General features: G+C 39.2%; 1 protein-coding gene across 1 annotated transcript in view; it reads right to left on the reverse strand.

The window, feature by feature from the left end:
* Positions 1-1146: 1146 nt before the first annotated feature.
* The window catches only part of LOC139720153 (low-density lipoprotein receptor-related protein 4-like), an 80439-nt gene continuing 65113 nt past the window's right edge, over positions 1147-16472 (reverse strand). Inside the window, exons 21-35 of the mRNA XM_071631522.1 lie at positions 16312-16443; positions 14964-15101; positions 13484-13742; positions 13143-13305; positions 12162-12384; positions 11175-11300; positions 10153-10330; positions 9483-9701; positions 8733-8979; positions 8132-8276; positions 6276-6389; positions 5498-5714; positions 4285-4470; positions 2105-2228; positions 1147-1638 (exon numbers count right to left, since the gene is read on the reverse strand). Coding sequence (XP_071487623.1) covers positions 1399-1638; positions 2105-2228; positions 4285-4470; positions 5498-5714; positions 6276-6389; positions 8132-8276; positions 8733-8979; positions 9483-9701; positions 10153-10330; positions 11175-11300; positions 12162-12384; positions 13143-13305; positions 13484-13742; positions 14964-15101; positions 16312-16443 — 2711 coding nt within the window. The 3' untranslated portion in view covers positions 1147-1398. The remainder of the gene's footprint in view (positions 1639-2104; positions 2229-4284; positions 4471-5497; positions 5715-6275; positions 6390-8131; positions 8277-8732; positions 8980-9482; positions 9702-10152; positions 10331-11174; positions 11301-12161; positions 12385-13142; positions 13306-13483; positions 13743-14963; positions 15102-16311; positions 16444-16472) is intronic.

Raw genomic sequence — 16472 nt, forward strand, 5'->3', positions numbered from 1 at the left:
CAAGACCTTTTCTTGCTTTCTAAGCTTCTTCAGCTGCTGATTATCTTAAAAAAAAAGGAAAAACACACAAACTTCACACTTCCTCTTCCCTAAACAGTAGAGATGCACCAGAATCATCTTAAATAAATCTATTTACAACAAAAAGTAACTATCATACAAATTTCAGTTGTATATCTTTCTCCTGCAGTTGTTCATCAAAATTAAAGACCAAAATGGTACACTTATTACCTTCCTAGGTTTTAATCCCATTAAAGATGCATTTAAAAACAGCCTGACCCTGTGCTAAATAATCAAACATTTCTTCAGTTTGTCTTGACAACATTCACAGTACTTCCTTGAAGTACTGAATTTATATTGTTCTTCAAAATGGTGACACCTAACACCCTAGTCTTGCTCAAAGACTCACAGTACTTCGTGAAAATGTAGCTAAAATGCCATTAAAAGGAATTCTAGTTTGACAAAATCTTACAGGAATCTTATGTAAGTTTTTCACTCCTAGGAAAAACTAGAGGCTCAAGAATGATTTTTCTGTTTTCAAAACAACTCCTGAAAATATCATCTCACAACTTGTGGACTTTCTATCTTAATGTCTGTCGCAATGCATACAGCTTACATGGTAGAACTGACAGTTGAAAAATGTAACTGGACAGAAGTTTTTACTGCAGACTCCCACACAGGTTGAAAAACCATTTAAAAAAAATAAATCTCACATCTCACGCAGTCAAGCCAGAAGACATATAATGTCCTAATTCCTGGAGCACAAGACTAATAACATCATAAAATGGCAGTGGTTTGCTGAATTTTCTTTTTACACACCATCCGTGTTTGCATACATGTGCAACGCTTGGCATAGTAAACAATTCACATTGCATTAGCTTCTCACAACAGCACAACAAAGTAAGAATTGCGTAATTCTCCGTCAAAACATTGTGACAACAAATTTCTTGTTTTTCCCACAAGGAAATTAATTGCAAAATATTGTGCAGAATGCTGAAGTGGCATAGGCGAGCTGATCTTGGAGGAAAATGAAGATATTTTGGCATTTATGAACATTTTCATCTCGTATCCGTTGTCTCCCTGTTTCCTTCCTCTGTTTGAATTGACACCACAATAAAAAAAGAAATATATACGACTGTATACATAAAAAATAAAAATTGCTGCACGCCATATATGCATCTTTTTTCTCTATCTGTACAATAAAAACAAATGCATCCAGGGGTGGCCACTCTCAATAAAGTGCATTTCATTCCTTCCCACAATGCACCACCAAAGCTGCACATCCTGTGCAGATAGAGGGCTCCCTTTGGTGGCAATGTCTGAGACCTCATCCGCATGGCAGAAAAAAAAAATGAGGCGGCATCTTGTGTCTTCGTATCAACACACTGGCCGTGGGTAGCCTCAGTCGCAGCAACCATCCGAATATTTGCAGAGTTCGTTCTCGGTCACACGCACTTCGCAAAATGTAGGGTAAGGGTTGTTGCAGTTCTTGGCACGCTTGCCTTTCTTGCAAGGCCTCGTGTCATTGTAGCACGGTGCCGTCGCTCCGTACACCATTGGCGGAGACAACATTTTATCAGTCTCTTCATTATTGAGCCTTGAGGGAAGACTACCATTGGAGCTGCTTGTATGACTTGCCGTCTGTAGAATAAAAGTAAAAAAAGAATTTTTCACTGGAAGGAAAGTGATGGGGAAAAAAATCTAACTTGATGAATTGACACTTAACTCACCCACAACCATTTGTTAATTCTCCGTATCGCATATGTATACAAACATGACGACATGAACATAAAAATGATGCTATGCAATTTCATTTATTTCTTCATAGGGATAAATAAGAAATTATTACTGTAAAAATGCAACTTTTTGCGATGTGGAAATTTTCACACATTTTGTGCAACCATAAACTGGAGTAAAATTAAAAGCACACAAATATTTCTGCTTGCCGAATGTTCCAACACGATTGTAGTTAATGCCCGGATTCTGTGGAATTAAAAACATACAAAATTCACATCACCTAGCCGAGCGCGAAATATTATTCACGCAAAAATATCTACTTCTACAGTACCCTACAATGTTGTTACCTAAAGGCCGAGAGGAAACCTACCGGTTTGGAGTACGTCAACCAAGCTCTCGTAATCCTCGGCTCTATCATGACCTCGTTGGTCATGTGATTGTAGCGAGGGTTGTAGAAATTACTTCGACTGTCAAGTCTACACCTGGTTCTTCTCCTGAAAGGGCAAAAAGAAATTGAGGTTCAATGCTCACTTCACAACGGAGACAAAAGTGTTGGGAAACAACAGTGCATACTTGCTGTTACATGACATATCATCATCACTGTTTAATAAACTAGATATGCATGCATTGAGATCTTACATACCACATTCCTGTATTGTACCCTCTATACCCTTCAAACATACATTTTCAACAATGCCGCACAAATTTTTCTGATTTGTTACCGGTAACTTTATCCTGTTGAAAACTAGTCCCGAGTATACTCGGGCAGATGTCAAAGGGAAATATGTGTTAACCCTAAAGGGGGGGGGGGGGGGGGGGGGGGGGCAGAATCCGCCCCCCCTCGACGTTTCGCCCTATAATTCTGTAACGCGAGAAGGCCTCGTCGCGAGGCTTCTTGACTTTCTTCGTTCAAGTCTCGCGCAACTTTTGAGACCAAATTTGCAACGTACCGCGCATACTTTTGTTAAGCCACGCCCATTTTTGTAATGGAATGTCGCTCCAAAACGGGCACAATTTTGTGATTTGTGTACATTTCCTATGGAAAACGGTGCTCTGTTATGAAAGTCATGAAAACCTAATTATTCTTACAATTAATCACTTTCATTGATTAATTTTGAGCTAATTATGGTAGAAAAGTGATCAGTGACAATTTCCAATGAAAAAATAAAGAAAAAAACAAAAGTTGAAAAACAAAGAAATACATAAGAAATTCTGAAAACAATAAAATACATAAGAATTGGAATGAGTTTTGGAAGTTTTTGTGATGTACAATTGTTGAATATGCTAAAACAGATTTACAGATCAAAAATTAGACTCTCAATGCTTTTAATTAGGCTAAAATATGATCTTGAGCTTAATTTGCACAATTAATTAATTAAAATTAGAAATTGATTGTTTCAAAAAATCTTACGACACAATCTTGTAGATTTTGACGTGGGTCTCAAGCATGCAAAATTTCATCGCGATCGCACCATAAAAAAGCCCCGCCCCTTTAGGGTTAAAGCAAAATCAGCTCATCCTCAACGGCTTTAAGGACAAGTCCACCTTCATATACATAAGGATTGAGAGAATGCAGCAATATTAGTAGAACACATCAGTGAAAGTTTGAGGAAAATTGGACAATCCGTTCAAAAGTTACGAATATTTTAAGTATCTGCGCAGTCACTGCTGGAAGAGAAGACTACTACAGTGTATGATGTCACATGCGTACAACTATATAACGAAAATAAAAAGAGAATTTCACAAAATTTTACTTTTTGAATAAAGTGCACATTTCTTTGACTTGCTACTGACGTATGTTAAGGGTAATATTATTCCCCCTGCCTTCTGAAAGAGAGAAGTCGAGTGTTCTTTTGTTATGCGAGAAAAATGGAAATATGTTCAATTTTCTTTATTCTTTCTTTATATCGTTGTACTCATGTGACATCACAAGCTATAGTAGTCTTTTCATCCAGCCGTGACTGAGCAGAAACTTCAAAAATTCATAACTTTTTAACGGATTGTCCGATTTTGCTCAAACTCTCACTGTTGTGTTCTACTAATATTGCTGCATTCACTCAACCCACATGTCTATGAAGGTGAACTTGTCCTTTAAGATGCATAGTACGACGTAAGGCACAACTTTCTAAAATATGAAGAGTATCATCTGCATTAAACTGTAAACTCTTACACTCAAAATATATATTTGTACAGTAAGACATTCTACCAAACCTCGTTGAACCCAATTTGTTATACATGTATTTCAATTTCAAAACTCTAGAAGAATGTTACGATCAGACATTAGAGATCTGTTTCACAAAACTTTATTTTGAATTTATCTACATTGATTTTCCATTCATTTTATATGCTAAAATGATCTTTCATTTTCCTATTTGTGCCATAAATGCTTAGGGATTGTTGGTTAAACAAACACAACCCAAGCACAAACCGAAGACATGGAACTGCCAACCCACTGGTCTCTAACAGTTAATGTTACACCAATGAAGAATAAGAGGATCTGGGAGACAAGGGGTTAATGCCATTGTTAGAAGGTCAAAGGTTAACCCTGACCTGTTTCGTCTCCAGAGCAAAAAGACCATGAGTAGGATGATGATGACGAGGAAAGCTAGGATGCCGCCGACGATGTAGAGGTAGAAGAATCGGAACTTGGTCTGGCCAGCCTGATGGATGCCTTCGTTGTCAGCTTCCATTCCGAATCCTGGACATTGGCCAGTCTCTATCTCCTCTCGGGTGCACCTGAAATGAGGGAAAATGAAAAAAAGAAAAGAAAAAAAGACTTGATTAGATGATACATCATCTCGTAAAGGTCCTATTTACCTTTGGGAGCAGTGATTTAAAAGATGTTCAAGATATCACATTTGATGCATATGTGTAGGCCAGTTGTAACACAAAACATACTAACATATAAAATTGTTGCATTAAAGCCTAAAACATAAGGAGATATCACTATTTTCCTCATTAAACCATAGTTTAGTCTGGAAACATTTTTATTATATCTACTGTTCACATTTTGTATATCTAACAATATTTAACATCGATTATACTGGTTCAAATTTTTACATTGGTTGTTTCCATCCCTAACTAACATTTTAGAACTATTTTGAAGCACCAATGGTGGGGTTTTGTTTCATTTGCAAATGGTAAATTATGCCTTAATGCTAGCGGTGCACACCTGTTATAATGAACATGGTTATAACAAATTTTCATTCCAACCTGGTAAAAATTAACTTCCCAAAATGATTAGCTACATATCTTTAAATACTTTATTCATTTGGCTATAACAAATTTTGATATAAGGAAACTGCCCATCCTGATGACTTCATTAAAACAGACGTCGCCTGTACGAGTAGGTTTCTTAATTCACAGCAAAACTGCAGCTCTCATTAACCCGTTGGATGCATACTTGGGCAGGTGTCTATGGAATACGTGTTATAGCAAAATCAGCACATCCTCAATGGGTTAAGCTACTTACAATATGGGAGTCAATACTTCTGTAAGACACTCTATTATGGGTTACAGTTGTATGAATTGAATGCAATTTGCTTAGCTTTCAAGCGCATATGTATCAGTGAGTGTATTGAGTCAACCATGTAATTCTTCAATTCATTCCTTATACATCCACAACACAACTGCATTTAAGTACATTCTACTAATAAAGCAGACTTGGAGTGGATCTGACTTGAATTGACCGTGGTGTCAACTTTGTGCCTTCTGAAGCCAGCGCATGAATATGAAAAGTTGAGAGGAAGTGAAAAAAATGTACCCTCCAGGTAAGAATGTTCCAAAGGGCGGAGTAGTCTGAGCCACGCCCGCCCCATTACCAGTAGCAGGCTGGTGGATGATGGTGTGAATACCCCCAGGAGCATTGGTGGTGTGTCTTGCTAAGGGGTGCTGGGTGATGGAGAAGTTTGGGCGGAGTTTGGTGGTAGGGGAACTGGGCGTCGGCTGTCTGGTCTGAATCACTGATGTAGCACCGGGAGCTGTGAGCAGATTGATTGATTGATTGATTGACAGATAGATTGATTGGTTGATAAATTGATCGCCTGACTGCAAATCAACTGATTAAATAACTATTGAGTGATTGATTGATTGATTAATTGATTGATTGACTTTATTGTCCACAATGGAAATTCTTGGTACATTAGATATTACAACACATAACAAAAATACAATACAAGTATACACAAAGACATAACACAAACTGGAAATGAAACTGAAGCATAATGACACACAGTACAACAAATCACCACAATGTAATACATTTTCTACGCATTAATCTTTTTTTAACACAAGTCTCGGTGATTTCTGTAGTAACTAAGAACATGAGAGCATTACATGTAAAATATATCTCATCAAAAGAACCAGTTTGGTGTTCAAAAATTTGGGAAAATAAGGTTATTCCTTGTAACTGTATGTTGTTACCATCATTGCGAAGAGATGAATTAATACAGAGAAAATGAGAAGAGACATTCAGATAGATACAATAGAAACAGTCAAACAGACCGACAGACAAACAGCAAATGAGTAGGAATGATACTCACTCAGTGAACAGGGTCGATCGTCCGGTTGATCTGGACAGGCGCAGACATAGCCCTGCGGTCTGGCCAGACACAGGTGGCTACACCCCCCATTGTCCACTCCACAAGGGTTGGTCCCTGAAAGGGGGGTAAAGGAAGGTGAGAGTGATATGACATCAGCTCAACCTCCTAAATAGTAAACCATGCCTTGACAATAGACCAGTTCGCAATTCCACTTTGCGCATGAGCAGAAAAAGGTCATTTGTACCAACAGGCATTTGGGTTTGTAAATTCACTGAGATAAGCATCTGTGATGCGATGATTATTCATGTGATCCTTGTCTAAATGGTGCTTGCCAGCACATCCACCTGACAGCATGAATGGTATTTTGCAATATAAAAAGTTAATAGGCCGGTATTGCCATTCAATGCAAAACAACGAAATGGATGCCTGTTAAATTGTCAACTGATGGAGTACACAGATCTGATCACCTGCTCTAAATGTAAGCTCATTGTTGTTTGAACATGAATTCCATAAATTGTTATGTCGGGCAAGTTTATGCATTATGCCACTTTGAAAGCGAGTGAAGTGCCTAACCAACTGAGAAAAAAGAGAGGTCATTTGTACCAATGTGTACATAACCTAATTATGAACTGGCTTATAGCCCCTATCAGACTACGTGAAACTCAGCTTAGTTTCACTTCTAGGTATTTTGCTTCAAGTAGTTTGGACAGTTTGACCACAAAATTTTCAAAAAAACTTATTGGCGAAACTCCCTGCACAACTTACTGATTGCAATTGGAGAGTTACTCACTTCCCGCAAATCTCAAGTGTAGTTTTGTATAGTGTGGCCACAAAGAGCCGAAACTTCAACAAGTTTATGATTAGATCCATTACATGTTGTTTATGCACATTATTCTGCTCGCTGTCGTACGTTTGCCTTTTTGACATTCAGGGAAGGTATGCGGTTTTCATTTGTGTAGAGCTTGCATGTTGGAGATCGATACTACACATAGTTTTGCATTGCTCAAACTACGCACAGCTTCGTTGGTAATGTGATCGCGTGCTCAAACTGCAGAAATTTAACGGGAAGGAAACTATGTGAAGTTTCTTTAATATGGTCTGACTGGAGCTGTTGAGTACTCTATAATTCTGCCACCACGCAAGCCTACAAGCACTCACACATGAAAAGCAGGGGGATCCCAAAGATCAATCAATGAGATACTTGTGTGGTATAGAAATCTCAAGAGGCAAACATCATTCCAAAACCTGGAAGGCTCTCATATTCTTTTGCAAGAACATCAAGAGATATTCTAGCTTTTAGGGAGCTTCCTGCAGATCAGGAGACTTAGGAGCTCTGCAGTGAAGTGAATCCATTTGCAGCTTTACTTCTTTGACTGTTTAGGGAGTGATATCGTCTACAAAGTATCACAAAAGCTTAAAATAGAGGTGGGCCTATACCACTTGAAACTACAACTCATCAATGCACTTGTAAAAGATTATATCTTCAAGAGAAATTTCTTTTTTTTTTAAACAGAAACTTTCCCTTTCCTTTTCAATACTATGTAACAGTCAAGGGCAAGTTGAAGGTTTTCATTTTCTACTAGCTGATATAACACAATCTGAAAAACAGGAAAGGAGGGAATAAGAATGGAATTATTCACCAGTCTCTCACTTCTCTTCTAGCTGATCTAGATTCAGAAACTAGAACGGAGGAATGAGAGAGGGGTTATTTACCAGTCTGTCTCAAGGGAGAAACCATATGAATATGCATGAGAGAATCCAGGTTCCTTTGAAAGGTGACCATTCCTAACCTAGTTCTCTACTAGCTAATCTAGATTCAGATACTAAAATGGGGTGACAAGAGAGGGGTTATTTACCAGTCTGTCTCAAGGGAGAAACCATATGAATATGCATGAGAGAATCCAGATTCCTTTGAAAGGTGACCATTCCTAGGCCAGTCGACTTGTCAACGGTCTCAATGGTGTTGGTTCGCCAGTCAGTCCAAAACAGACGGCTGCCAAACTGTAAGCATAGAAAATATTAAAACATCAATGAATAATACATGTACTTACAATAATAATAATAGTAACAACAACAACAACAACAACAACAACAACAATAAAGATAAGGGCTTGTGGCTTCCTTTAGCACACTTCGTCAGGAATTCGAAGGAAAGTATATGTCACAATGTGTATGATGGGATCGGTCAAGATCATTTTAAAAGTTGTCATGCTAATCTCCATATAACATTATAATTCATACTATTCTGCAGGAGAATGCAATTTCTTGGCACATAAAATGTGACAGTGGATGAGGCAATGGTCATAAGCCAAATAAATGTCTGGTAATCTGATCATTTGGTTTGGATCTGCTTCATTTTATAAACACAACCAGAACACAATTACCTCTTTGAGTAAAATAAAATGACCACAATATGTAACAAATAAACCAAGACCCCAAGGCTGACCCTGCACCTACCATTGTCAGGCCAAAGGAGTGAGTGGTCACATTATCGGTCAGCACTACACGGTGTTTGCCGGCAAAATCAGCGGTCTCGATCTTGTCCAAGAGGGCGTCCACCCAGTAGATGCGTCGGGTGGCGTAGTCGATGGTCAGTCCGTTGGGCCAGCCGAGGTCGTTGCTGATGACCGTTCGCCGGCCAGTGCCATCGAAGTGCGCCCTCTCTATCTTGGCGTGCATTCCCCAATCACTCCAAAACATGTACCTAGAAATTTAAGCAGTAAAACACAGTCACTAATCAGCTCTACACATCTTCTAACCATCACATATATAACAAAAACAGATGCATTCCCCAATCACTCCAAAACATGTCCCTAGAAATTTACGGAGTAAATCACTGCCAGTAAGCAGCTATACACATCTTATCACCATCACATATATCAGAAAGACAATGTAAAAATCTCAGAAAACAACTAAATCTAGGGTATTATAGAAAACTGTGCATTTTCTATGTATCTGTTTCAGGTCGTAATAATGGTTTACATCAAGAAGATGCTGTGAGCATTGAACACTCTACAAACTATGTACACTTGAAGTCCTGTGTTGCAAAAGAACCGCTATCATATCACAGTGGAAATCATTAATTCATCAAGCTTTCCAGCACTGAATGACTCACAACCTTCCCATTACAAGATGCACACCACAAACTTAGAGTCAGCTGACGGTCTCAGAGAGAACAGGTGGCTGGGGTTATTACCCCTCACTCACCCGCTGGAGGGGTACAAAGCGATGGCCCTCGGCTCCTGGAGACCGGACGATACCACAACCTTTCGAGCCGACCCATCCAGGCGCGCCACCTCAATCTGGTCCAGCCCCGTGTCGGTCCAGTAGAGATTCCGGCCGATCCAGTCCACGGCGATGCCGTCGGTGGTCTGGAGTCCCTCAGAGATGACGGTCTCCACGTTGGAGCCATCGTAGTCTGCTCGTCTGCAGACAGAAATAAAACAGAATCAACTTTAATAGTTGTGTAATGTTGTCTGTTCATTGTAGCAATTCTAGAGTCTAATAGAAAACCCTTTACCCTAACCTTTATTGTGCCTATAGGAAATGATCCATTCTGAAGAAAATGAGTAGAGACTCAATTCTCCCGGTTTTGGCAGGACATCTCCCACTTTGAAGGCATTTTTTCAAAATTAGCTGCTCCCCCGCTTGGTTTTTAATTTCTCCTGCTCTAGCTGTATACCTCTCGCTTAACATTTAGCTTTTATCTGCTCAACTTTAGTTTTGTTGCATATGTTCAAAAACAAGGCTAAAACAAGATAACATCACAACACTAGTGGCAGACTGTTAAAGACACTTATTGGCAATTGAGTTTCAGCCATACTACAATAATAACCTGCTAAAACTACAATTAAATAAAGGACATTTCTGATCTAACCTGATGACATCGAGGAAAACGTCTGTGAAGTAAATCTTTCTTTCGATACTGTCAAAGTCCAGAGCGACGGGATTCTGCAGATTGTCGATGGGAAGGGCGACATCAGTGTGGTCTGGCGTATCCATGGAGATACGGCGGATGCTTTGACGGTTTGCAAAGAGAAGGAATGTGGAAGGAACTGGAAAGGAAGGAAAACAAATTCAAGGTGAGATCATAATGAATTTATTATCCATTAATTACATGTATATCAACTGAAAAAACACTAAATTATCTACTCTTATAGCAACAGCACAGACATTTATTATAATCATCATCATTAGCACCATTATCGTTATTATCATCCCTATAAAACTTGCTATTTCCATATCTGCAATGAATATGCTAACAATGATATCATAAAAAAATATACAATCACATGCCACTGATTTGACTCCTTTGTGAAATTTTTTTGAATAACCTTGATGACCAGGCCAAGAATGACTGCACAAGATTTACCATTTCCCTCACCATGACAACATCACCATCATTAAATCCTTACCTCTACTAATCCCTTAATCCTTCTTCACCCTCCTCCCACCAATACACTTATCATCTCTACAAGTCTTGTCACTGTTGATTGTGATACCAGTAGGACAGGCACATTAGTACCTGTGAGGGTTGGCCAAATAGAATCATCACCTATGTCATCATTAACCTCCTTACTTATATCAATTCCTTCATCCTCCTTCTAGCACAAGACTTACCATCTCCACAGGTCTTGTTGTCACTGTTGATTGTGATAACGGTAGGAGCATTATGACCAGTATCATCATTAACCACCTCGTCGCTACAAATTTCATCACCCTCCTCCTACCAAGAGACTCACCTTCTCCACAGGTCTTGTTATCAGTGCTGATGTTGATACCGGTACGACCGGCACAGGAGTACCCCTGGAGGTTCCTCAAATAGCATCATCACCTACATCATTATGACCCTCCTTACCTATACCAATCCCTTCACCCTCCTCTTACCAAGAGACTTACCATCTCCACAGGTCTTGTTATCTCCGTTGATGTTGATACCGGTAGGACAGGAACAGGAGTACCCCTGAGGGTTGGCCAGACAGAGATGGCTGCAGCCACCGTTATCAGGACCACACACACTCTCCACTGGTGGGAAACGGAAATCAGAAATCAAAATATTGAGGGACGGACACATTGCACATGGTCACACATTTTAAAAAACACTACATTTTTGCTGTTTTTGTTAGGCAGCTACTGACTGAAGTTGGAGCATTTCGTGTAAATTGTCTGAACTTTAGAAAGAACTCAACTTACTCCATTACCCTACAACACCTCCAACCTTGAGGAAACTTAATTATACTCCTACCTGTGGGAGTTTTTTTTACTCCTTTTTCAAAAGCAATTCCAGTTATCTTTATCAAAACATCCCTCATCTAACTTGAATACTCATCTTATGATTAGCATGGTTCTTCTGTATGACACCAACCTTCATCTTAATGACAATACTCAAATTTACAACATTCCTTAATTTAGTTGCAAGCCTCTCACCTTAAGTTTGTGTGTCCATTTTGCAACCCTGCAAATTAGATTCCTTTCATAAGCTGATATGTAAAATGCAGACCTTTCTTCAAAATAATAAAATTGGAAACTTCATCATGACAGAGCGGAAACAAATACTATAGATTTCCAGTGAATTTATTCAGACCCAGAAAAAAAAATCAAAACATTATTCATGGTACAAAAGATGAGTGTATTCTTGGGGTTAGTTTTTCATTAAAAAAAAAAGAAAACAAAACTCTGAAGTGTATCACTGAAAGATTTCATATGATGTTGGGAGGTATGGTTCTTCAACCATTCAAAATTGTGTGATGTTTGCAAAGGGATATTGCACAACCTTTAATCTTTACACCCCTGGGGTTAATCCACACACCCCTGGGGTTAATCTTTACACCCCTGGGGTTAATCCACATACCCCTATCTTGACCTTTCACCCCTTCCAAAGCTCACCTTCTTCCCTCATGTCCACTGCCTTGATGTCCATCAGACTGTTGACGTTTCCCAGGACATCGGAGACCCTACTACCGTCCTTACGGGCCCTGTGGATAGCGGCCGTATCCCAGTCCGTCCAGTAGATGTGACCGTCCAGGTAGCTGATGCCGTAAGGATGAAGGACGTTGCTGACCACCAGCTCACGCCGTCCACTGCCGTCAATCTGACAGGTCTCCACTCTCTGCATTCAAAACCAGACATTAGTTTTGTAAAACAGATAGTGAATACCTGTATCCAATATCCCAAACTAGACAGCATTTCCTTGTAAAGTCTATAGTCCACCTTGATCTGTGGACTGTGGTCCTACTAAACAAATTCTGAGATAACATTCTTCTATCACAAAACCTCCATCTTATTTAAAACCAAATAATTGTTTTATGAAACAGATTGTGTGTAACTGTATTTCATATCCAGAACTACACTGTACAGTGTTTCTTATATCAAAGTCTATGGTCTACCTAGATCTGCGGACTGTGATCTTTTCTTACAATGTCTGAGATGACATTATTGTAATCTAAAATCTCAGTCTTACTGGATTCACATTTATACCAATCTACGTCTGCTCGCAACTCCTACACCATTATCAATTTGATGTTGAGGAAATAAGTTATTTCACATTTGGCACTATTCTGCAATGACCTCTGGAACCAAAGACTTTGTAAAACATGGAAAAATCTTTTAAAAAAGCAGCTGAAAACAGTCAAGCAGAAAGTGGTACTTTACGTGGAAGTGCTGCAAGAATGGCATCGGCTAATTCGGTCTATAAGAAAATACATATTCGCCTGCACATTCTAATGTGCACCTGGTTCAAACATGAATATAAAAGAAATAATAATTTCAAGACAAGGTCTGCAATGACCGTTATCTGCATGTGCTCAGATGCAGCTGTGAATGAGCTTATAGTTCAAAGGTCGGAGTTCAAATGTTATGCTAACAGACCTCAGTCATAGCATCGACCCAGAAGAGGCTATCGGTGGATTCGTCCACAGCGATTCCATTCGGCCACTCCACGTCCTCTGATACGATGGCTTCTCTCATCCTACCGTCCATCCAGGCTCTCTCAATCCGAGGCTTGGCTCCCCAGTCTGTCCAGAACATGTAACTATGGCAACCACAACAAACAAAGTAACAGGTGTTATAACAAGGACTTGTTCATTTATCTTAAAGTTGAAACTTTGTCTCCCTTCCCACAACAAACAAAAGTAAAAGGTGTTTTAAATATACTTTATACAGCATACATCAAAAGGTGATAAAGGAAAGAGGTCAGCTACATCTCTCACCCTCTGGTGTTATGCAACACGATCCCTCGAGGCTCGTCCAGGTCTTCCCACACCAGGACCTTACGCTGACCGCCGTCCAGTCTGGCCACCTCAATCAGGCCACGGCCAGTGTCCGTCCAGTACAGCTTGCGGCCCTTTCGGTCCACCACCAGACCCTCCGTGGTGTCCAGACAGATGGACAGCACCTCTTCGGCCTCTGACCCATCCAGGTTTGACCGCATGATGTTGTCGACAGCATTATCAGCCCAGTAGAGCTTGCCTGCAGAATGTAAGAAAGAAGGCAACGAAAACATGACAGGTTTGATTTGATGTGATTTGATTTGATTTGATTTATCTATTCATTGTATGGCATCATTCACAATTCTTTTTTTTTAATTGATATAATCAAATATAACATATACAAATATGATACTCATTATAGCTAGTTTCTACAGTTTTAGTAATTTTCATTACTTATACATCTGTGACATAATTACAGTACATGTGTTATGAATTGTACCATACAGAGCCTTGCTGTTGAGAAGGTTGAGACACTAGATCAGGGTGAAGAATATACAATCAGGCTCACAATTAACAAATCTTCATGGTAGAAGGAACAACACATTTTCTTTCAATTACATTCTCTTGTATAGAATCATTTATCCGATCTTACCTAATTCTTGTCATTCACAATATACAATGTGTGTCTCCTCTGACTTATTTGCTCAACAGCTTAGAAGTAAAACAGACCTTACACTTTCCATCATACCTAACAAAAATGTGTGTTATTGGGACTAAAACAATCCTTCCCAGTCACATCCATTTGTATTTCTGTCAAGGGTTTTTTCCCTCCAAATAAATGATACCTAAAATGATGAAGCATATCCTATCGAATGAACGGTAGAGAGCATACACGTGGCCGGCATTCATTTTGCCTAACAGGTAATTTTGCTTATGACCAGTCATAAGTAGAGTATAATGTCTAGTCATAAGTAAAGTATAATGACCGGTCATAAGTAAAGTATAATGACTAGTCACAAGTAAAGTATAATGACTAGTCATTAGTAAAGTATAATGACTGGTCATAAGTAAAGTATAATGACCAGTCACAAGTAAAGTATAATGACTAGTCACAAGTAAAGTATAATGACCAGTCACAAGTAAAGTATAATGACCGGTCATAAGCACTTTCAAGTGGTGATGGCAACCAGGCAAAATTCCATCACTTTATTTACCCGCGATGAGGGTGAGTTATCAAATGACAAGGATCTGCTTCAAATTATAAAGCAAATAATACACATCATTTTTTCAGGCATTAGTATAATTACCCACACCAGATACCTTTGAAACTGTCCAAGTGCAGTTGGCTATCACCCTGGGCATATTAGGCTGTTCCAAAGGTACCTTGTCTGGTAATCCTTACAAATGTCTTCACTGATGTGTATTATTTGTACACCAATTCCCTCCCTCATTCATCATCTAACATTCAAGCAGTTCTTACCTTCTACAGTATCAACATCAACGGTTACAACATTCCTGATCCCATTGATAGGAAGCGTGACATCAGCGAGGTATGGCTGCTCCAGGGACACCACTCGGATGTCAGTCTTACGGGCAAAGACCAGGAACTGAGTCATATCTGAGAAAGCAATGCAAAAACATAGACACACATAAATTTACATTTTCATCACCATCAGTACTGTCAATCCAGAAACATTTGCAGCATGAAACTTTTGCGAATTGGAGCCAATGGCCTTTTTCGTGGCAAGAAACTTTGTGAATTGCCACTGGCATTCAATGCATTGTGGGGAAAAAAAGAACAATAAAACTTACATGTATGTGTGCTTTTTACTTTCGCAAATCTTGGTTCCTTGTGAAATTCACAACAGTTTCATACACAAAAAAAAATTCTGGTTTTAGAGTAGTATCTTGTGTGATAAAACTTTAAATGATATGTATGAACATTGTGATATCTGTTTGACAGCCATAGTGCTAGTAGGTGGAATACTCTGGGCTCTCGTGATGAATTATGATCTCAGTTATGATTTGAATAATGAATTCAAAACATGGTGAACAATAAATGCTTGTGGAACAGCGGCCCACGTCCCTGTTGAAGGGTAAGTCATAAGTAGTGCCAGCACTTTTGTTTTAATTGCAACATTTTTCTTTTCAACCGTTATACTGGTGGTACACTAAACAGTACTTCACATGGATAAAGTCAAATGAGTCTTGTATCATACAGTCTACATAATAAACATGTACATTTGTACTTGTAAATATATGGGCCATGACACGAGAAAAGGGCCCTTAGGGCATTAAATACCGAAAATGAGTTTTCACCTCCACATTGTAGAAGGAACTCTGATGTATTTAGATAATTATGCAAACCTTTTTCTGAAACTCCACTCCTAAATGCCCCAATTACGACATTCAAAAAGCATGTTTTGTCCAAATCTTGTCACTTTTTGATGCGTTTATGCATGTGCGCACAGTTAGCTAGCTTATCTTTTTTTGCGTGTATTGCTTTGTCAAACTTCCGCATCTTTTTCTGGCGCTTGCTTGCACGAAGCGGCGCTAAGGGCCCTTTTCTCACGTCACGGCTCATATGGTTTGAGGTTGTTTCACATTTGTTAGTTTTATTTATGTATCTACATAGATTCCCAAATGCTATGCATGATATTAAATGGACAGCTTTTTTTTTTCATTTGAATAAGTCACTGAATGAAATAAAAGTTCTTTCACATTACAAATATATTTTGTTCTGAAGACCAGTCTCAATTCTTTGCAGAGCTGCTTTTTGAATCACACATTAAGACAAGAAAGAACCATCAAAGTCCCATAGATCTCACCTCGTTGGCAGGTGTGTCCGTCTCCCTGGAGACTGATACCGGTAGGACAGGCACAGGTGTAGCCAGGGGGTGTGGGTGAGAGGAGACACAGGTGACTGCACCCTCCATTGTTGGTATGACAGGGCGTGGCTCCTGGTAGAGGGGTACAGTATAAGAGTGTT

The sequence above is a fragment of the Diadema antillarum genome, unplaced genomic scaffold, assembly GCF_040938485.1.
Source record: "Diadema antillarum isolate AM-2024a unplaced genomic scaffold, OU_Dant_1.0 scf00000122, whole genome shotgun sequence".
Taxonomy (NCBI): domain Eukaryota; kingdom Metazoa; phylum Echinodermata; class Echinoidea; order Diadematoida; family Diadematidae; genus Diadema; species Diadema antillarum.